The sequence below is a fragment of the Echiichthys vipera genome, assembly GCF_963691815.1.
Source record: "Echiichthys vipera genome assembly, chromosome: 6".
In the NCBI taxonomy this organism is placed as follows: domain Eukaryota; kingdom Metazoa; phylum Chordata; class Actinopteri; order Perciformes; family Trachinidae; genus Echiichthys; species Echiichthys vipera.
This window is the reverse complement of record NC_139831.1, coordinates 19,465,739-19,488,952: the sequence shown is the minus strand read 5'-3', so window position 1 is coordinate 19,488,952 and position 23,214 is coordinate 19,465,739. Positions and strand designations below refer to the sequence as shown.

Below are 23,214 nucleotides of genomic sequence, written 5' to 3'. Positions count from 1 at the left end.
AATCTGTATTCATATTGGCCTTGTGATTGCACCAAGGGGAAAAAATCCAAGGTCACGAATGAGAATTTTCTGTGTCAAGAATTGCTCAAGAGGAAAATCTGAACTGACAGTGGTGCCAGATGAAAGGTCAGGGTATAACCAAAATTGTGGAATCCTCCTAAAAATACCATATTTCTTTCAATTATTGTCAATAGATGATGTTTGTTGAATGGATGGACTGATGGGACTGACCAACTGACTTACCAGCATTGATATCCTCAGGCTCTGCAACTAGTGGCCATTAAAGAATAATAACAAACTAACCAGTTTAGAATTCCAATGAGTAAGCGGTAGGTCAAGATAGGGCATGTTCACATTTGTTCATGGTGTGCAGGCGCTAGGGGGCTAGATTTTCAGAATAACATTTAGCACAGGGACAACAGCATATTACCTACTCTTTAGGGCAAAGAGACAAACTGAAGTAACTGCACACATCACTGACTATACATGATACACACAAACTTGTGATTTATTCAGATCTCTGCTACCTCCAGGGTACTTGCAATCCCTCACATGCTTTTCCTTGTGGTGTAAACACGCTGTTCTTTCAACGGTTTTATGCATCCGGATTTCTTATATTGTTTAAGTGGCTAGTAGCCACATATTCTCTTAATATTATTGTATTTGTCTTTTTATGGTTACTTAAACTGTAGTTAGAAACTGATGTAAGGTGCACATTCCAGAGAGAATAGAAAGTCACTAAAGTCTTTTAAACACACCAAAGCCCTCCTCAAAAAGCCATTTCTAGAATGCAATTAAAACCGATCAGATTTACATGTCAGAGGTTCATTTGTTCAGCAATGATTTAATCCAATAGTTTTGTCGCCCAGATTTATAGGATTTCATAGGATTTCCTAATAAATCTAAAAAGTTTTTTTTCTGAAACTGCCAGTGGTGTATGACTCTGCTCTGACTATGCTAACAGTTGAGGTTTGTTTAAGTTACCTTCTGCAAGGTGTGCTTTGATTTTTTTGTACCCATGTAGTTTTTATTTTATTTCTATACTATTAAGAATATTTATTTTTCTCTGGTTGTATGTGCTGTGAGTGTTAAGAAGAGTGTATTTAAATAAGCATTGTAATTATTTGTACATGGTCTTAAATACTGCTTTTTATTGACTTGCCCTTTTGTTTACTCTGTGTGTTGCCAAACATGCTATTTTGAATTTCCCTGTGCCTCTCTATGTCTCTGCCTGCTTCGCTAACAGGGGCCCATGCAAAAAAACAGGGCGAGGATTTGTCGGATAACGACGGTGATGAAGATGAAGGTATTTTCCATGGTGAACAACGATGGTGCATGATATTTTTTCTAAAAATGCCACTGTTTTCTCATTACATATGGTTTTTGTTTGATTTATTTGTGTCTCTAATTGCAAATGCGATCATCAAGCACCCCTGTCACATGAACTATGTTGTCTTCGATGAAAATGTCCGAGTTTGTGTGTGAGTGAGGTCTTCTGGTCCTAAGTATCAAAATTCAGTCGATGAGTAGAGTGTTTGGCTTCAGACTCAGATGGGATCGAGTAGCTGTCTGGATAACCAAGCCTGGGTTGAGTCATGTTAATATCTCACATAGTGACTGTAGCAACTGTTATTACAAGGGCAGAGGCAGTGGTTAGAGCCCCTCAAGGTGTGGTCATGCAGCAGCTGTATTTGTGACGATAATGGCAGAGGGAAAGTGAAGCAGCAGTGTAATATCAGGCTGTTCACCAGGTCTGCCAGCAGATTTAGACAAGAAGCGGCAGTTCACGAGTGCTGCTGGAGAGGATTAGAGGCGAGAGGTGTAGAAAATGGGAAGTTGCTGCTCAGCAATCGCATTGTTCACTTTCCATATTTATCTTGGGATATTCCTGGCTCAGGGTGGATCTCTGCCGAGATTAGAATGAGAGACGATTCTTGTGCTGCAACAGAAACGGCTTATGTCTCTGAATCTAAATCAAACCCTTGATATCGCCCCGCCCTTGTCTTCCTTTGCAAAAGTGAGCAGGTGATGCAAGCATGATGTTGGGTATCAAAAGTAAACCCTTGATTTATACGGACGGATTTGATTTTTGCACATTATGTGTATATTTGGTGAAGAAGACTGTATATCTGCAGCAAAGCTGTTTGGGACCTTAGCACATGTTTAGGGCATATGGACCTTGTACTTGGCAGGAAAACTGCAATGTCACACCAAGTTGCCATATCTTTTTACATATGTCTTGAATGTTGGCACAATTAATGCCGGCTTTACTGTGGATCTTGCATTGGGTTTTAAACCCACCACATGCCCACAGGCCAGGCTTCTTTCCAGATGTTTAAGGGTTTGCAGTGAAGCTCCTTCCTCTTTGCCAGTGGGCTCTTCATTCAGAGAGAAGCCTCACGCTGGCCTTGATCACAGAACAGGAAGCGTTGCCATGGCACCATTTTGACACACAGGTGTTTCTTCATTCAAGCCCAGGGCGAGCTGTTGCAACTGAAGCCAGATTGTCTTCATGTTTTTGGCTTGACTGTGTGTATATGTGCACACGTGTATGTTTGTCCTCCCTCAAGCAAGCCCACATGCATCAGTGTATGTGGCCCTAAGTCCGTTCAAAATTGCTGACAAGCGCCGATCCCTTTGTCTGGCAAGTCTTTGCATGCACGCACAGTGGCTTGGGCTCCAAGCTGTTGTGCAAGACTAGCCTCACTGAAAATGTGACAAGTCTATTCTTTACTGAGCGCAACTAATGCTATTTACAGAGCATCACCGTAGAAACACAATACGGTCCCAGCAAAATCTCTGCCACAGCACTGTAACTAATGCATGTGTGACAGAGTTAGCCATCAATCGCTAAACATGATCCGGAAGATTTCCATTGTTCTGGTGAATGTTTCTGTTTTGAAGTTTCATGGCCCCAGCACATGAAACCAGTGATCAGGGATACCCCTGTGTAAATGCTCCCAAAGAGAACTGTTAAAGAAAACTTAACTTCACCCCTAACTGAATGATGGTTGAATACACTGCACATAATACAAAGTCCTACTAAACTGTCTTACATACTACTGCTTTCACAAGTGGATATACTATTATTGCGGGTAATAGCAATCTTCTTGTCTAGTGTAAATGCATTGCATGCAAAACCAATGAAAATCAGGCATTTGTATTCAAGTTAAAGGCCAAGTAGAATCAGAGCAGAAGCAGAGCTCCCACTCTCTCACCTCTTATCCACATATTCTCATTCAGTCCAGAAAGCTGTCTTATATGGTGTCTCTGTCTAACCCCCTCCATCTCTCAGTCTGTTCATCCCAACATTACCATGCTGTCTCAGTTGGCAGTCTGTCTATCTTGGGCTAATTCCCTCCCTCCCAACACCAGATTTGAGCCGCCTTCCCGCCTGTTATAACCCTCTAGACACACTCTTGAATTCAAATAAGTTTTATTGGAACAATAAAGGATTTCTCACACATGCAAAATAAATGTAAGTAACATATATAATTGAATAGTAATTTAAAAAAAGCAATTAAAACATCCAACTGAGACAAGGCGATAAACAAAATAAACTACATGTCTCTGTCCACTGGCTGTTCCTGAGGCTCCCCCTCTTAGCCATTCTTCCGGTGTCCTTCTATCTGTCCCTTTGTGTGTCAGCCTGTCTGTCTGAGCAACAGTCAACCCCCTGGCACCCCTTCGAGTGCATTCAAATTCTATGCAACACTTCCTCCAGCAACACAAGTGTGTGGGCCAAGTTGCTGTGATTTACATCGCCCCACAATCAAGTCTAAATTTTACAGAGGCTTATTGAACAGTAAAAAAGGAGCACAAGCTATCAATCACCTACCTGCTGTCGTTAGATAAAGGTGGGCATGTAAATAGAGGAAGGCAGGGTGTGTAGGGGCTAAATCTCCCAGGTGGAACATGGCAGTGGTACCGATGTACTTTGCCCAGTGTTAGGCAGAGAGAGGCATCCGTCCCTACTCCCCCTCTAGAATGTCTTGCACCACTACTGCCTCGGCCCTCTCCCACTGATGAAAAATAGATGCGTGTGTGTGTGTGTGTGTGTGTGTGTGTGTGTGTGTGTGTGTGTGTGTGTGTGTGTGTGTGTGTGTGTGTGTGTCATTTGGCACTTTGAGACTCTAGCTCTAATCAGGACGAATGCTTCCACCCAGCATGAGTGTGCACACACTCAGACATGTAAACCTGCATCCATTAAACCAGTGAAGCATGCACATACGCATGCACTTTTACACATCAACAATGCTTGCCTTCGAGCTCCAGAAGCAGGCACCAAATAGACAACACACATACACACTCACAAACACATATCCCCCCCACCCCCCCAGAGAAGCTTTCCATCGTTGCTGTGCCAAGGAGCAGAGCAGAGCTCCACCTGCCTTGGTATTACCATTAATTCCATTGCACAGGCCTGACTGGATCCCCATCCAGCAAAGCCCTCAGCTCAGGCAGGCTGGAGACTGGTGAATCGACAGTGGGGGCAATTCACACAACATTCTCTCCATTCTGCCACTATCCTATTCTCTGTGATGTGGCAGGGCTGAGAAATCATGCCCCTTGAAGCCCATTTATGCAGAGATATGTGGAATGCTGCTGCTCAGCTTCTTTCCAAGATAAGCATTGCTGCTAATGGCTGATCCACAAGGGCATCATTTAGGCCATTTCAAAGGATGGGAGACCCAGACTGTTGCTGTCATGTACCCCCCTGTCCTTCCTCTTGAGTGGCACGAAATAATTAGCAAGGGAAAAAAACATGTAAAAGTGCACTGCTTTTGAAAAATCGAGAGAATAGAACGAGGGTGGTGATTGGCTTTGAAAATTTCACTGAGGCTCACTCGGGGGTGGCACTTCTGTAACACGTTTATTGGTCTGCTGTCCTCAACCCTTCAGTCAGTTTGTACAGTATAATGTCACCTTTTTGTGGATTGCACCAAGATTGGCAGGCTTTCTTTAGAGACGAAAATGGCTGTCTGTGAGTCTTAGATTTTACAGTACTTCTACAGCCTTCTCTTCTCATCTAGATCCAGGCCAGCTGTAAGGGGCTTTGGCTAATAGCCTTGTAGGCTTCACACCGTGTTGTCCCTTTTATTTCACTCAGCCGACGTCTATCCCCGCCTCCTTTCTCTCAACCCTCAAACAAACTTGTGTCTCTCTCTGTCTGCCTCTTTGCCAACATCATATTTAACACATAAACACACTAGACAGGGAGCAGGAAGTCACCTTCACATAAAGGTTATGCCTCCCATTACTTTTATTGTAGCAATGTCAAGATTCATAGTGGAGGCACACACTCACGGCTGCTTTTCATATACTATTTTTCCTTTACACACACACACACACATATATATATATATATATATATATATATATATATATGAAGAGCTCTTTTCCAAAACGAGATAAAAGCCAAATTTTAAAAAAAAGAGTTTGTCATGCCACTTTGCTGTATACAGAACCTATTCACTGCTTCATCAATGTTTCATGCCAAATCGCTATATTTCCTTGTTTAAAATGGTCCGCAAGATGCAGTTCCATTCCGAACTACGACCAGCGCCAAACCTATTTTTAGCCTAAATGCGATATGTCCTCTTGACCAATCAGAATTCAGTAAGCATTCTATGCGATCCAACATGGCGGCGCTCTGAAGCGGGAGAGTTTTTTGTTTCGTCCGTCTGGTTAACATGTTCAGACTGAGCCATAAACCATTTTGAAAAGATAAATTGAATATTAACCAAATGTGTGGGTCTGGGTAAAAAATGTAATTTTCCTGAAAACTATTAAAATGGATTCATAGTGTTTTGGAAAAGAGCTCCTCATATATATATACACATATATATTTTCAGCCTTTTTCCCCTCCAAGGTCTTGTCACACACAGTGCTAGCTAATTTGATTCAGTATAAAGGGAATATTAAGCAGACATTCGTTGACATTCAGAATACTGTTAGCAACTTGTACAGCGGCAGGAGCTGCCGTATAATTCGGTGTAATTACACTGCCTGTTTTGCAAGGAGCTCCCCAGTTCAAATAAATGCACTTATTAAATGTGAACATGGGCAGTGATGGACTGGTCATGAGTGAAGCGTGAAGCTTGGCCTGACAAGAGCACTACAGTAGGGTGCGTGTCATGTCCTGCCACATCAGGACATTGTCACCCGTTCCCTCCCACCTCAAACCTCACTGATAGCTGCTGACAGCCACCATGTTTTAGCAAGTGTTGACACAGTGAATGCCACCGACACTTATCTCCACTCGCCTTTGTCCTGTCCCACTCCAGGGTGTCAAGGCCAGTTCTGGAGGGGCGCTTAACGTCAGATATATGACTGACTGTTTTCAATGGAGGCAGAGTCAAAGGACAAAAAAGTGGAGGTACGCCGAAGGGAGAGAAAACCATATGGGGGAGGAGTGAACGAGTGCTCCAAGCCCTCCTGGTGGGTTTTACTTGCAGCAGCAACACTTCGAGGCTCAGCTCAGGCCTGAGTTATGCCTCCCACTGACACTCCAATCAGTCCAGAGCCACTGCGACACACAGAGGAAAGCTTGTGCTCCTCAGGTGTTGCTAAAATGCCTCCCCTGTGATGTATTTGTAGGTGTGTCCGTCCCCAATCCTTCTATTTAAGCTGGTGCAGTGAACAGAAGACTTATTTATTTATTGGCAATTTTTCATGTATTTTTCTGATACAATTATTTGCTGTATGTATGATATGTGCTGAGAGTTTGTCACAGTATGACAGGTGCTGCATGCTGTGACTGGGAGGAATATATGAGCAAATACTGTGTTTTATAGAAAACTTTTTCTCTTCAGCTCACTCTCCATTGCACATCCGCTTTCATCTGGATTTCTATCACCCACAGATTTCTTTGTTCATCACCAAAACATGAGTTTATTTGTCTTTTTTTTCCAACTCCTTGTGCATGTGAGTCTTATTGCAAATATACCAGTCTGTGCATTAATGAACCTATCTCTGTTTCTTTTCTAGCACAGAGCACTGTGCTACATTTTGATGCTGTGAATATGTGTGTGTCGAGGTAATGGTTGTGTTTGCCCTGGAGAAGTTAGCGAATCGAGAAGCAGCTTTTCTTTCGAGGTGGCCACTTGTCACCTGTTACACCAGATTAGGCTGTCCGCAGCAACCGATAAAGCTCTCGCCTGATTGGTTAGGAGAGTCACTCACCTCATGATCTATGCGTCATGCTGTGCTGCAGCCCACATGTGGATGTATTTAAAAAAAGGATTATTATTTCTCAAGTTCAGTTGGGATCTGTTGCATGTATATTTTTCTCTGACACACATCAGTGTCAGGGAGAGCTATACATCACATCTGTGTGGCACATCCCACATTAGATCAAGTCAATAAATAGATTAGAACAAGTGGAGCTGCAAAGTATTATATCGCTCTCTCATAGGGATTTAACTGTTGTCATGGAGACCCAATGTGAATCAACAAAAGAGGTGACTGATAACATTGACATGACTAATCTTTTTCTTATTTCTGCCCCCTGTTCAGTCTTCCTTTATGCCATTATCCTTGTATCTGTGGCCCATTTGTTTGAGTAGCTTGTGTAGGATATGCTGTTTTTCTCCCTTTCTTCCCCCCACCCTCTATCCCCCTCTTTGACTGTACCTTTCATGCTTTCTCACCCCATGCATCTCCTCCTCCTCTTGTCTTAAATAAGTGTGTGCATAGAGAAGTGTCAGCTATAAATCACATTTCACTGTGTAGCCTCCTCAGATACCAGCAAGATAAAGAAAGCCATAAATAAGGCCACATCATATACAAGTTATTGCTTTGCTTTTAAATTTAACAGGGCCATGAATAACCAAGGGAATAACAAGAAAACATGTGAGGGCTGAGCTCTGCTATAGGCAGTTAAAGAAAAAAAAAACGTGTCTTTACAAAATACATTTAAGTAGTTGTCCCGGTGTTAGACATGCTAATGTGATGGGGTGCATAACGACGAGCAGTGCCTGCAGATACTGTAGATGCAGATTGGGCTGTGCAGGATGTGAGCTGCGATTAGCTGTTCTTGAGGATTTTAAATTTTGGCTCTCAGTCACCATAGCAACCAGAATACAATACCACCCTTCTAAATCGGAGCCCATTTTTATCCCTTTCTTTTTTATATATGATTCTTTGCTTTCCTTTTTATTTTTTGTCCTTTCTTTTCTTTAGTCCTTCCTTCCGGTCTGTCTTTCTAGCTCTCTGTCTCTCTTTCTTCCTCACTCTTTGCCCTCCCACCCCTCTCATTCTCACCACTCTCAGGGCTTGAGGGGGGAAAAAAGAGAGAGAGGGAGTTGGACAGAGACGGAGGGAAGGCGGGAGAGACAGGGGAGAGTCTGTGAGTGAAAGCGATACAAAGTGAGGGAGGGGAAGGCTAGAAGCTACACAGAACGGCGAGTGGGGGGGCAGTGAGTGAAAATGAGAGAGAGTTTCTTGTCTTGTCTCCCAGCTCTAGCTAGCCAGCCAGTAATTCAGTCTATTCCTCAAACAGAGGCTTTTTTCTTCCCCTACCTCTGGATGTGCTTTATCCGGCTGGAGTGTCGCTCCAGCTGGGTATCAAGCCCTGGTTTGGGAATAGAATAAACAACATTTTACTAAAACTGAAGCACAAATTTAACTGCCTGCAATGCCAAGCAAGGCTGTACAAATAAATTGTTGCACAGAGATAGGCCTGTGTAAAAAGGAGGCGCACGGTAGCATTGTGTAATTAGCCACTGCATTTTCCCTATCACTGTCAAGCCAGATTAGCCTTCCCCCTGGTTAGGAGATGTGTCAGAGTACCTCTCTTTATTCTCCCTAATGGCTTCCTGCGTGTCTATTGAAAGTGGGTCTGCCTACTGGATGGCAACACAACACCATATACAACCCTAATAGTTTGGTGTATAAGATACATATTTTATAAGGTAAATGACAAGCCATATTTTCAGCTGAGTTGGCCAATTACTATAATGGAGTTGAACTCGACATAATGAGTGGACATTAATTTGTTTCTCATAGAGCAGATATGAAAGATTATTGCCTCTGTTTCCATTAGTAGGCCAGCAGACTGTATGCTTCCGGCTGGTATCTGAGAGGTGACTGTATGCTTGTCTGTTTGTGGCCACCATGCACTGTATCTGCTGTATCTGAATCTGAGCTGACCCTTGATCGGAGTGGGTGGACGACAATGTGAATGTGTTAATGATGGCCGCTCTTGCAGACATACGAGATACTGGGGCCAAACCTGTGATGGTCTACATCCACGGAGGATCCTACATGGAGGGGACAGGCAACATGATCGATGGGAGCGTCCTGGCCAGCTACGGGAATGTCATCGTTATCACTCTCAACTACCGTGTCGGAGTCCTCGGTAAGCAGCTTTTCCTTTCTTTTCTGTTGAATACTTCTCCTCTTCCTTCAAGGACATTTTTCTGGGCCATCTTTATAGGGCAGCTAGGTGTAATGAGCACTGCTGATTGCCACATACACTCCATATAAGGCTGAGGAAAAAACACAGCCCTGGTTCCTGTGCTTCTTGTTGATGTGGTGCTCTTGTATCAAAATCACAGTAATTGAGTGTGCTGAATGTGGGTTTGTTGTTGTGACTGGGGTTTAGAATAAATTAAGAAATTATTGTAATGAGGTTGAAAAAAAATTATGAGATGGGCGTGATGCTGGAGAGATGGAGGAGAGGAGAAGAGTCTGTTAGAGAGAACGAGGGTTTCTCTCTCTGAGTTGCAGTTGGTTGCAGATTGACTCACACAGCTGAATCCTCTTTCAGTCACTGTGTGTCTGTGTGTGTCTGTGTGTGTTTGTGTGTGTGTTTGTGTGTGTGTGTGTGTGTGTGTGTGTGTGTGTATGTGAAAGAGAGAGAGAGAGGGGGAGAGGGAGGGGGGTGGAGAGGCAGAGAACCAGAGAGAGAGCAAAAGAGACGGAGAGAGCTCCATGGAAACAGCTGCAGCAACATAAAATGGAGTTTGTTAGCACAGTACCCAAGCTTTGTACCTTTTCCATCCATCTCTCTGACAAAGCTTATTTCCCTCATCACTCTTTTTTTTACATTTTGAGAGGTTGTGTACCACTTACAAACACTTTGAATATTAATGTATATGTCCCTATTTTTGTTATGTTTGTTTGTGTTTTGTTTGCATTTGTCGAGAATATTGCCTTAGATTTGGACCACTGGCTGTTGTTAATTTAAAGAATATGGCAAGTGTAAGTGGTAAGTGTTATTCTACTGTATAAGTTTCCTTTGGGTGACAAATGTCATGAAAAAAACAAAAACCAGCAATTCATAAATCTGTTTGACAGTACTGTCTGACTTCTTTATATTGTCTGTGGTTCCAACTGGAGATCTAAATATTTAAATCTAAACGAATATGTCATTTCATTTTTCACACCAATGTCAAGTAATTTGCTAAAACAGCTGGCCTTATAGTTTTTGGCAAATGTTACTCAAAGAGCGGTAAACATTGCATTTGTTGGCGAAATATTTTGGCCACATAATAAATACAGTATTTAGCAAAAGTGAAAATATAATGTAACTACAGCAGCAAAGAGTAGAGAAGTAGATAACTGACTCTTCACTATCTACAAAGCAATATCTATTCGCTACTGGTCATACCTATAAACTGAATATAAGGAGTAGACATAGTCACCCAATGATTTGTGGGCTACTGTTTTAAAGCCTCGAGTTTGGCATTTTGACGGTTGCCATCTTTGTTTTTGGATAGACCATTTTTTGGGAGAGGGCGCAGCTAAGTTATCCAATATGGTTACTAGTGCACAGCCAACTCTTTAGAGTCTCTTTTAGTAAAACCAAATACTGAATAAGACAGAAATCTTTACTGAATAATAATTTGGTAAGTGAGAAGTCAGGTCGTTTTCCCTATAGACTTTGATACAATCAGACTTCTTTTTTCAACCAGTGGAGTCGCCCCCTACTCGCCATTAGAAAAAATGCAGGTTAAAGGCACTTCAGTATTGGCTACACTTTTCAGGCCTGGAGGTTGCCATTTGGTCATACCAGACCAAAGGCTTTTGCAGCATTGAATTGACAAAGTGTGTGTTTTATTACTTAAAAATGTTTAATTTGTAAGAAAATATATTTCTTATTCTTTCTTCAAAAGTTACATAGTATTAGTTTACTATTCACTTGTGTGCTAGTGAGTATTTACAGCAGCAGCACAGTTGTATGCAGCATTGACTCAAATAAATGACAGCATCCACGATCATCATGTTGAAGGAACATGTCACCCAGTGATGTGTTTTTAATAGTTTTTGGACAACAATGTAAGTCTATGGCACAGAGGAATAAATTATATAAGTGATTCTCAACCTTTGGGTTGTGACCTCATAAGAAGTTGCCCCAAGATGACAAGAAAGAAGAAGAAGAAAATAAGTCTGCTACATAAAAAAGGTTGAATAGTTTTACCTTTTCAGGCCTCTGAAATGTATGACATAAGTGTATGAAATATCTGTGACGAGTTGTCACAACCAGACATTGCATTATTTTAAGGGTGAAAAGGCAAAAGTGTCTTGTCTTTTTTATGACATTTGTTGACAATAAAAGATATATAAAATATAGGCTCCTTTAAGCCTTATCCTTGAAGGAGCGGTCTGCCTCACCTTGCTGCTCTGAGGGCTCGACATGAGGAAGAGGGTGACTGAGGAGTGGTGCTGCCTTATCCTCCAGGACATTGAGATGACTGGTGTGGGTGAATCACGGAGGCACAGCTATATTCATCCCGAGACACTCTTTGATGGAGATGAGAGCGCTACGGCCTATCGATTTTGTCATCAGGATTGCTCGCCTTGAATGGGCTGTGTTTTCCTGTGTCACTTTTGTGGAGTATCATTTTGAGCGTTGTAATTAGCCTTCAGGGTTGTAAGGTAGTCTGAGTACTGGCTGAGCCGCTGCCTTATGCTGCTGCTGCTGCTGCTTTTTTAAAGCTGAGCACGTAAGCCTAATACAGATTCATGATCATATTTCTTTCATGGCACTTCAATTATGAGTCAGATGTTTCTTCACTCGCTGCCACATTTCGCTAAATGTCATTCTACATGCATGCACACACACCCTCAAACACCACATACGAGTACCCTGAGCATTTGACACACATGCTAGTATGCACACAGACAAACACAGTGAGGCACAAGCAAAGATAATCTACACACACACACACACACACACACACACACACACCCACACACACATACAGACAGATGCAGTTTTGCACAAACACACACATACAAATGTGCAGTTCACAAAGCTCTCTGGGGGAGCTCCCCAGCAGCCATTCTAAGAAATGAGCAGAGAAGAAGTGATGCATGTAGTTGAGCGATAATGTCCATCGCTATATGGTCTGGTAATCTCCCCATGGTGCGGCTTTAAACTGTTATTACAGACACACTCAAAAACCAAATAAAACCAAGGCCAGAGAGAAATCAGACCATGATGGGCCAATTAACTCTAAGCTGTCGGAGGATTTTCAGTCATAAAGTGCGAATTGCAATCCTGAGAACAAGAGAAACCGTAATTACATGTTTTCATTTTTGTTTGCAATTTTTTTTTTTTTATTGAATATGGGTGCCGCTTACAGTTTTACAATTAATCTAGTCTAGACAGACATTAAGTGGAGTAGATTATCGGTTTGTACTGGACACTGTACATTAACCACTGCACATAGAGTTGAACACTTGGTCATCAGACAGCTAAAGTAGATGAGAGCAGCAGTTTTTACTCCTTCCATAGCTTCAACTCAAGCACTATGCAGCAGGACTCCCTTCATTTAAATAATGGAAGAAAAAAAATCAGTAATTTAGATTCCACGCTGGGTGATGCAGTTTTGTGTAGAAATGCAGAATAAATAAATAAATATTAATGAAAAAATGAAAACTCATTTAATTAGGCTGCTTAAAGGGATGAGGGAATAATGGAGGCAGAGAGAATTAGACAAGATAATGAGTTTAAAGTGAAAGCAGACAAGGCAACAAACTACGCTTTCTGACAATATTATAGCTCTCCCGCCATCCTGGAGCAATCTGAGTATGGCATTAATAATGCAGTAAACACCTTTTGAAATACACACAACAATCACAATAGTTACTCATTTTACAGAAGCAATAGACCCAAACTGTTAGGCAACAACAGCCCTCACTAACAAATCTGCACTGAAAGCATTTCTAATTTTTGCAATATGTCAACAAATTGGACAGCGATGAAACCTTTTTAAATATCAGTGATGGATGTCTTTTTTTTAATCTTTTGCATTAATTTAATTTGCCGATTTTGTAGCAATACTTTTTCCAGCTTTGCAGTGCTTATAAACATTTCAGTCAAATGGAGCAAAGTCATTAAAAGATTGTGCTCAGATCATTATGAAATATAGATTTAGCATTTGTTTGGTGTTTTCCAAATGACAGGCTGGATTGAGTCAGTAGTAGTACATGTGAAAGGCGGCTTAAGATTCTACAGTAAAGCACAAACACTTGCAGAGAGAAAAAAAAAGAAATACTGTAGTAAGGAGAGGTAGCATGGAGACCATGTGTTGAGTCGCTGCCACTCCAGTTCCAATTAAAGAGGAGTCCACCAAGTTTCTCTCATCCCCCTGCAGCTCTTAGTTCTATGCTGCTGTGATGGTAATTATTGCATCAAAGGGTGGACCGCAATTCTCCTGAGGCCCCATTTGGAAAGTATCATATCTGAACCTTCTACTATTTAGATGAATGAGAATTCATTTCAGATTTAATCTTTAATTACTTATTTACCCACCACAGTACTATCATCACCAGATGAAATATGGTGAATAGAGTTTTCCACTGTCTGGACTGTCCTGTTAGGGCTTGTTACACTCTGCTCGTGTCAGGGGACCTGAAGAGCAGAGTTTGTTTACCAAAGAGAAACAGTGTTTGGATTTTTGCTCATTGATCTAAATGTATATGTGTGTCATAGAGACAAAGACAAATGTGTGTGTGTGTGTGTGTGTGTGTGTGTGCGTGCGTGCGTGCGTGCGTGTATGTGTGTGTGTGTGTGTGTGTGAGTGTGTGTGTGTGTGCCTCCCCTCTCTAACGATGTGTAATGAGTCCCAGTCAGAGGGGAGTATCTTGTATCACTGCTCTTTACAAATATAATTACTCACTGGCTCTCCGGAGCATGTCAATTTCCCAGTCCATTGGGGGGGGGGGGACACTTAATTACTAGTTTCCAAATGCATTAAAAATTAACAAAGGCTACCTCTCTTGCCAAAACTCAAGGTGAGTTCCTTCCTCTCTCTAAATTGGAGAACGGTCAAGTACAGTCTGTACTTGTGGAGAATTTTCACCTTGGACAGGGTTTATTTGTGACCTTAGATGTCTATCTTCCGTATCTCTCTGATCGCAACCATTTCATGGTGAGACCGTCACAGCTATGGACTGTCACCTCAGTCCATCCAAGTTATTCAGGCCTTCAAAGAATAGTTTTAGATCCAATCAGAATAACCTCAGCCTACTGTATGAATATACGTGCAAGCAGCGCTGAAGCAGCAGCGCAGGTGATGTAGCATTGATTTGTTCAGTTGCCAGAGTTATTTTGTGTGGTAAGTGACTCTGTCTTTCTCTCTTGTACCTCTACTAAACTAAAGATAGTTACTTTTGGTAATTTAGCCAGGGATTTGGGGAGCAAAGGATATGTATGGCTGTGTGTGAACAAAACTGCAGAGCAAAAGAAGGTCTATATCATACGTTTGTATTGTTGTCACTACTTACTGAAGAATTACTTCTGAGTTCCACTGAGAGATGAACAGTGCACAGTGTGCTCATGGCCTCCTGACAGAGACACTGTTATCTGCTGGACATGGTTAAAGTTGCAATAGGAAGAAGGTAAAAAACACCAAGATTTAAAATAGAGTGAGACCTCTTCCAGCAGCTCTCCGTCTCTGTCTTAAGCCCCTTCTAACACACAAGCTATGTACGGATCAGCTCAGATGCCATCAAAATGTGTGTGTACTCTTAAATAATCCACCCACTACCCATCCAAATTAATAATTTTCTCTGTCTGAGAGACCCACACCAGCATAGACATTTCACCCCCCTCTACTGGTCCCTGTATGAGTGTTGTGCACCGCTTCGCAGTGTTCTCCATACGATAGTGCCACTGAAGGAAGACGAACACTGTGCATGTGAACGGTCACCATTCATCTCTGCAGCGGAGTTCTGCTCAGAACGAAACATTAAGCTTTGGGAACACCGACACACATGCCTGATGAAAAATGATCAGCTGTCTGCTGCATCAGTGGACAGAAACTCTGCAGCTCTGCCACATTTATAGAATGTAGTTCATATATTTCTTTAATGATGTATTATTTCACCAGTCCGCTGTTAATCAGAATGTTATTTTTTATGAACCGACCCGCCCATTTGACGGATTAATTGTGGTGACTGCAGACATTAATTGCAATCCACACATCACAAACACAAACAGGCTTTACACAGTAACCTGTACAAGACGAGTCATTCATTTCATCCTGACGCTGTTATACAGTGGCATTTCTATGAAGATTACATTCTTGTTTTCTTTGCAAACCTGTGGGTTTGTAAACTCTTTGAGATGTCCGACTATGATTTGAGGCTCTTCAGAAACATGGAGCCCTACAGCAGAAGGCTAAACTATTAGCAACATCTCTGAAAGGCTCGCCGATATTGACACATATCCTATACTGTCTGCAGTTTTACTGCATTTGTCAGACTTTCTTTTAATCTCTGACAGTAGCTCTCAGAGATTAAAGCAACTATTCCTAGCAGTTCAACCTGCTATCCTTAGGCTCACCGAGCAGTGTGCATGGATGCAGCGGCCTGATAAACTAAATTCTAAATGTTGATTTTAATGTTAATGTGTCTGCGGCCATAAGACATTGCTGGAATTTAAGAACCGGCTTCCACATGATCTTGTAGCCGCTCTCACTGAGAAGCTGCACAGCTGGGATTAGCCTTTAGCTTACCATGAATACCGGCTCCTGTGCCGCGTTTACATTTCCTCTCATGCCGCCTCCAATGTCTCCTTATTTGGATGGCATCATTAGGTGATGCAGCAGCCTCGGCCTCTGGTCAGTATGATAGGAAATGTAAACACAGCAGACGAGCCGGGCTGCTAGGCTCAAGGCTATCCAGCAGACCAGGACTCACCTCTGTTTTCACAGCAAAGCTGTACTCGCTGCAGCCGTGAACTCTCTCTCTCTCTTTCTCTCTCTCTCTCTCTCTCTCTCTCTCTCTCTCTCTCTCTCTCTCTCTCTCTCTCTCTCTCTCTCTCTCTCTCTCTCTCTCTCTCTCTCTCTCTCTCTCTCTCTCTCTCTCTCTCTCTCTCTCTACGGTCAGGGGCTAGATTTTCTTAAAGCTTAAAAAAGATAGCCAAGAGGAGGTGCAGAAGTCCAGTTTTTTCACAGAACATTTACATTACAATATGATGACAGATTATTATGGAATTTTTGCAGAAATGCCCCAAAAATAAACTGCCTACCAAAGCTTTAAGTAGTAATATTGTAATCTGTAAATCTGTTTCCTGTATAACCTTTGAAAACCATCTTCCTCTTTTACACTTGCATCCTGGTTGGCCAGATCTGATTGTAATCCTGGGTTTTCCAGGGTTACATGCAAACCACGATAGGACCTCTTCGTGTCGGGAAGGAGGGTTAATGCACCTGAAGCTGCACAAGCTGTATGACAGAAACGTCATCCTCACCCCCACTCACTAGCTATGAATTCTCTCATACATGGCTCAGTCGGACATTACACAGACGTTGAACCAGGGAACTGGTAGGGTAAAGTCCGTTTGATTTTTGATCCAACTGATTTGGTCATTTACCTTTTCAAAGGTCCTCCAGGTAATATCTATATAACTTCACAGTTGCAGTGTATGGGAAAAAGGGATCTATATTGTTGTGGTGTATTCCTCTTAGATTCAAAATGCTCCTGCTGATTTTATTGTATCTTTGTATATCAAGTCCGGATGCGTCTCATTTGTCACATCGGATGTGTGGGATCACAAAAAACGCTCTGAGTTACTACAGAATAAAATTTGGCTTGACAACCTCCTGTGTGGCGAGGGTGAATCAACTTAAAATAAAGAGCCTCCCTCAGTAAGCGTTCCCAGTCTCAGTCATTTTGGTTATCATCTGATATATGAGCTTGGCGCAGAGCAGAGGAATTCTCAAACAGTAGGTGGAAGAAAAGGCGAAGGCAGAGTGAGTTCTCTTTGTCTCCTATTATCAGGAGGAGAGCTGAGATGGATATTTACTTGTTTTTAATGCCATTTGGATGAATTCATCCAAATTAACCAGAGAACAAAAACATTTATTCATCCTATTAATGTCAGGGAGTGAGGGATTGAAGTAATGGTTTTCATGCTCCAGTCTGCAGCAGCTTGTTGATGCTGCTTTCCAACAAATCACTGCCAGGAAATTAACTCTTAAGCTGCTCTTGCCAGACACACTGCAACAAACGTCTGGCTCTGCAAAACACAGCCAAGATGGGGCCTGTGGTTTCCCAGGACTTGGCTTTTCACCGTCCCCTAAAAAGATGTTTCCTTTCAAGCTTAAAACTCTTGAAAAGTATTGATTAAAACTGAAGAGGAAAAACAGAGTAGTCCCAGGAAATAATGGAGCAATTGATGTCACACAGCACTTACACAGCAGGATCTTGAATCTTTTTCACATGCACTGCTCAAACACTCAAACTTTTTGATTATGTTGTTTCTGTAAAAACACTTTATAATATGTTTTCATGTATTAAATCTTGTCTAAAGTAAGTTGCAGTTTTCAGTACTATGCTTTGACAGGGCAATCCGTACCACATCCAGAGAGTGTGTCATTTCAAATGCTGGAGTCCTCCCTGATTGAAATAACTTAGTCAGTTGTTGAGTGAGGGCAACCAATCAAGACCAATTGTGTTTTTGCACACTGATGGGAACGTCCAAAATCTGGAACCTCCAACTGGGTATCTTTGCACCATTGCCATGCAGTATTTTTATTAAACCCAGACAGACATGAAATTATATAAATTCAATGACATCTTGAAGCTCAACAGGCTGATGAAACTGAAACTGTGTTTACGTTATTATCCTTAATATGTTCAGTGAATCGAACCCTGTTTTTTAGATGATTTACAGTTGGTTATTTTTTCGCAATAGCCATTCAATGTATTTTCATTCCGTAAATTACTCGCCATACAGTAGTTTTCATTTTTACTGGCTTGGTCCGCCATTCACATTACCTACCCATGCACAACAGGAAATGGTGCATGGATGTAAATACTGATAACTCTCCTGCAATCATATCAGAGGTGTAATATGTTGCAGTTAATGCAAACCAAAACATTCTGCAACCACATTCTGCGACCACAACCTCCCAATGAAAGCAAATAACTGACAAAACCCATTGTAGCCTGTATTGGAAGCGGGCACAGGAAATGTAGCGTATTTGAAATTAGCACTGACAGCATCACATTCACAAAACAGGATGTTTTCATTTCCAGTACTTTTTTGATAGCATCAGTTTAAAATATCTTCAGTTAACATGACGGTCTGCATATTGGGGTTTTCTACAAATAATTACCATCTTATTGTTTTCATTCACAGCTGTAGAGAACGAATTTGTTTTCATTTCATCTCATTGGCTTCATCTGCTAAAAAATCACAGTTAATAAATTAGAAAGTGAAATATAGACACAGCAAGGCAGCTGAATAAAAAACGTTTATTAGGTATCTTCAATTTTTGTTAACATTTGATCACTCAGAAACAAGTATTCGGGCTGATTTTATGGACATCCAATTCATTCACTTCCATGGACTCAATTCCAACTTTGACATGATCAGTCCAACTGCACTTCTTGCAGGCACAGCGCTTCATTATTTTTTTCCATTTTCCATTGCTCTGAAGCATAACCAGTTGTGATACTGTATATTGAAGGGCTGATATATGAAATACCTCTTAAAGGTTGGAAGGTACTGTTTCTTTAAGTCTAACCACCTGCCCAGAATCACCATAGCAGTATTATGTAAAGATGTTCTACACTGAATGAACAACAAACTTCCCCCTCGCTGTTGTGACTTGAACTCAGATTGCTGATGTATTTTTAATGAGAAATTGTCCTTCTTTTTCATCTTACAACAAATGGAAGCAGGAACAAAGCTCATTACATTTCATAAGCCTGACATTTCAAAAAACTGTGACATTAAGAAATCAATTTCTACGGTACAGTAGTGATTTTCACTGTGCAAAGCAAGCTTTGCGAAAGCACTGCCCTGGGAGGAAATCATGTTCAGATGATCGCAGTTCTTCCACCAAAACAGTAAATATGCATTACAAAGACATCAAAGAGCTAACCCAACAATTGCTTTCATCTGGTCAAGGGGTCCTCTGCAGCATCTCATGTAAAAATAGAACACTTCATCCAAAGATGGCAATATGAAGTGCACAGATGGAACGGTGGTTCACTAAAGAAAATGTCAACCTTGTGTCAATGTTTGTGGTTCTGATGCTTTATTGACGGAAGTTTGACCTTTACTGGTAGAGATGGAAGATTTGCTTCTTGTGAAGCCTTCATTTACATCCTAAACATAAGTAAACCTTATTCTTATTCAGTCTGTTGGCACAGAAAAATTAGTTTTGTGGATGGAGATTTAGATCCTCAAAGACGGGAGGCTAATATTGACTAAGCAGCTATCTCGCTTACACTGGCATGGCATGGTAGAGCAATAAGAGATGGCATTTCCATTTCCACCGCAGCACAATCTGACCTAATAGTGATTCAGGGGTAGAGCTGCAATTTACAGGTATGCCACTGGCTGCCAAAACTTTTTTTATATTTTGAAGAGGTCCTTAAATTGAGTGTATTTGAATGTGAGACTCAAATAAAGTACCCAATAGGCAATTCATAATGCAATGCATGCACAGTGACAGGTGTTACCAATGCGGGCAATTATGCTTTCACCTTTGGTTTTTGTGGCAGAGGCCATTGACTTGCACAAATAGCCGTTTTGGAGTTGTGTGTAAATCCCTAGATGGCCTTCACCCTTGCTTTCAGAGCCAGATGCCCTTTTGATAGCCACATCAGTAAATCGCCAAATATATACACCAACATGTGACCTGCTACACTTAGTCATGTTTGGACTGGTTTATTGACCAGTCATTTCAAAATGACCTTGGTTTCTCAAGGAAATAAATTGAAGGTCCCCTGAACCTTAAATGCATCATTGCATAACATATCAGCTATATAACATCACGACCGAGTCATACTGAACTAAGATTTCAGAAAAAGTTCTAGGCTCTTAAAGTTCCAATATTGTTAACAAGGAGATTTACGTTTCTTTTTTCATTAAAGCAGGTGCTACATAAATACTCTGAAAGTAACTAAACACTCCACAGAGAAATGCACACAGCCTGTATTCAGAAACTGTGTCTTTAAACGAGCTGTCAGGACTTCTGTACGGTTGTGATGTCACAACGATACCATATATGTAGTTAGAAAGTGCTGTTACAGTGTTGTTACAGTCATTCCTCGCAGATGCTGAAGACCCAGTTTGCTGTCCAACCAGATAAGTTAGGTGGGGGGCTTAAAGAGACGGCCGCTAAAATAGAGCGTTTTAGGCGTAATGTGTTTTTTTAACATTAAAGCATGTGAACATGTGAGCATTACTAAACTAAAGAACATTGAGGGCCACAAAATGCCACCGAAAAAAAAACATTGCAGCCTGGGTGATGGGAACTGCAAATTACTGTGTTTTTTTCTCCACTGAGATATTGACTCTGGGACCAAAAATCAATTAAATGAAAACACTACATATTATTGTATTATTGTAAGTCTTTGAACAAATCCGTCAGAAGGTGACACAAGGAAGATATATTGTATACCCGAAGGTGGATATTTGTATTTCTGAGACTTTTATAACTTTAGTCTGTTCCTAACTCCTATTGGGCTTCTTGTTTATGGCGCCTGAAAGATCTGTGGTGATTCATTGCCTGAATGCTTTGTTTTGTTTTATACTCTGCTCTAGGAGAGAGTATGGGGCTCCTAATGGCAGCACTGCTTTTCCTCTTAGTGCATTTGTCCTTGAGGGATTTTTAACTCCGCAACCAAAAAAAACACACAGGCGCTTCTTCTTCCTCAGGGCAAAATACGTACAGGTAAGAGCCTTATCGAACCGAAGCCAGCGTGTACACCATCCAGATGAGCCCAGTGCGGCAGGTTTGATCATACATAGAAAAAGAAAAAAAGGGTGTAAAACTCCCTCCTTTGCAGTTTCTTACTTCTCAGCAGCATTGTGAAGGGTAGGAAGTGGGAGGATTAGAGAGCAGGTACAGCAAGAGGAAGGATGGAGGTTAAGATTTGTCCATCATCTGGCATGTCCTGAGACAGGAATGATGTGGGTAAGAAGATATATATTGGCCAGGCAGGTAGAGGTACTTGCTTCTTGTCTTGTAGAGGCATTAATCATAGCAGTGGCCAAGCCTAACCGCCAAGGTCAGCAGTCCTCGCGTGTGTGGGAGGCACTCTCACAGCTGCCACCACAAAACACTGCATCAGAGGGGCTAACAGGAGGAGGGAGCGGGGCCTTATTTGTGCTGGCTCCAGATTGGGACTGGCGCCCATTTGATTGGATCTGGCACCTCCTTTTTTAATATCAAAATCTATCAATACATTTGGTGTAATATTTAATGTTATCTGTTCTGTCCTTTCATTCTTTTATATCCAAGTGAAGTTAATTGTTGTTTTTGATTCACTTTAAACCCGATTTTAAAAAAATAAAATGAAAAGAGAGAGAGAGAGAGAAGTCATCACTCAGGTCACTCAGGTCACTCAGGTCATGCAGGCACACCTGAAGCATATGAGGTTTGTACACCTGAGCAAACATCACTGCAATTTGAATTATGTGTTTTTTATTGCTATTCTCTGCTGTTTAGTATTGATTGATGATGATGATGATGATGATTATGATGATGATGATGATGATGATGATGATGATGAGCATAAAGTGTTAAGTAGGCTCCGTTGTCGTGTCAGAAGATGCAACAATGTTTCCTATCTGTGCGCCGCCACATAGCGTTGTCTTAAGTTTCAGCACAGAAGCACCAAGGTGCTGTCTTGGTGTGCCAGGCACCTGGGACCTGATGTGTTCTGTGACTTCTTTTTTTCTCTCCTCCCGACCCGCCGGATCAGCAGCCTCTCTGTGTGTCGGCACCTCATGATTGACAAATTAAGCACTGGGCGGGAGGCAGGAGTCTGAAGAGGGTGAGGAGCAGGGTTTTGAATTAACAAGGTGAAAGTAGGAGGAGAAAAACAGGGAGGAGAACAAGGTTGGATTAGTGACGACCCCTCGGGGGGCGTTGTCGGTAAAGAGTGCCACTCGAGGTGGCAGTGAAGGAGATTGCTAAGCAAAGGTAGGTGGACATTTTGGGATAATGGATTACAGTGGGCTGCACAGCTGGGGAGGGGGAGCAAAATAACAGCATGTAATGCACTTGTGCAGTGGGTGGAACTGCAACAATCAGAGGGAGGAAGGTTGGGAGGGGCAGCATTTGAAAAAGGTCTGGTCACGATGCTTTTAATCACACTTCTCGAGTAAGAGTTTGGTATTATTAGAATAGGCCAGAGGTGAGAATTAAAACCCATTTAAGGAGACTCCTGACTGCTTGGAGCTTTGTGAAAGATGCCAGATGATAAAAGTGCTGTTATTATAGCAGAATACAGAGCCAGATATCCAGTGTAGTGCTTAAACTTAAAACAAAGTATCCACAGAAGGACCATAGTAAGCAAATAAGTGGCAATATATCCACGGCAGGTCATATTAGACTTCAGGCTAGTATCATCATTCTCCTATAAGAATTAATTTTATACGGCTATATGTGGTTTTGAATGTGTCAGATCCCCCAAGGAGGTCTATGGAACGTGTAGGAGGGCATTTCTGCTGTGAAAAAAATACAAAAATGATATCTGCGGTGTGAAACAGAGGTGCAATATACCCTTACATTCTGTAGTGAGTGAAGGCGTGGCTGCAGTCCAACTTAGTCCAACTTCATCTCCTTCACTATTTAGGAGTCTTGATTGGTATAAAATTGATCCAAGTGGGATTTTACCAGCATCTCCTTTGCCCATCCATTATCCCCAGGAAAGAGGAATGTAGAGAGTTAGATCTCACTGGAAGGGCTTTCTTGTAGTAAGCCAGTGGACAAGGAATTTTGTCTTTGCCTG

General features: G+C 41.7%; 1 protein-coding gene across 8 annotated transcripts in view; it reads left to right on the top strand.

The window, feature by feature from the left end:
- Positions 1 to 23,214, top strand: part of nlgn3a (neuroligin 3a) — a gene marked incomplete at its 3' end in the record, with an annotated part of 97,288 nt that overhangs the window by 13,005 nt on the left and 61,069 nt on the right. For 3 of the 8 annotated variants that reach the window (XM_083914693.1, XM_083914695.1, XM_083914692.1), the window contains 2 exons: positions 1,247 to 1,306; positions 9,212 to 9,361. In XM_083914693.1, the coding sequence (XP_083770819.1) occupies positions 1,247 to 1,306; positions 9,212 to 9,361 (210 nt within the window). Of the gene's footprint in view, positions 1 to 1,246; positions 1,319 to 9,165; positions 9,362 to 23,214 lie in introns of all 8 variants that reach the window. The other 5 variants (XM_083914694.1, XM_083914699.1, XM_083914697.1 and 2 more) reach the window with 3 other exon arrangements.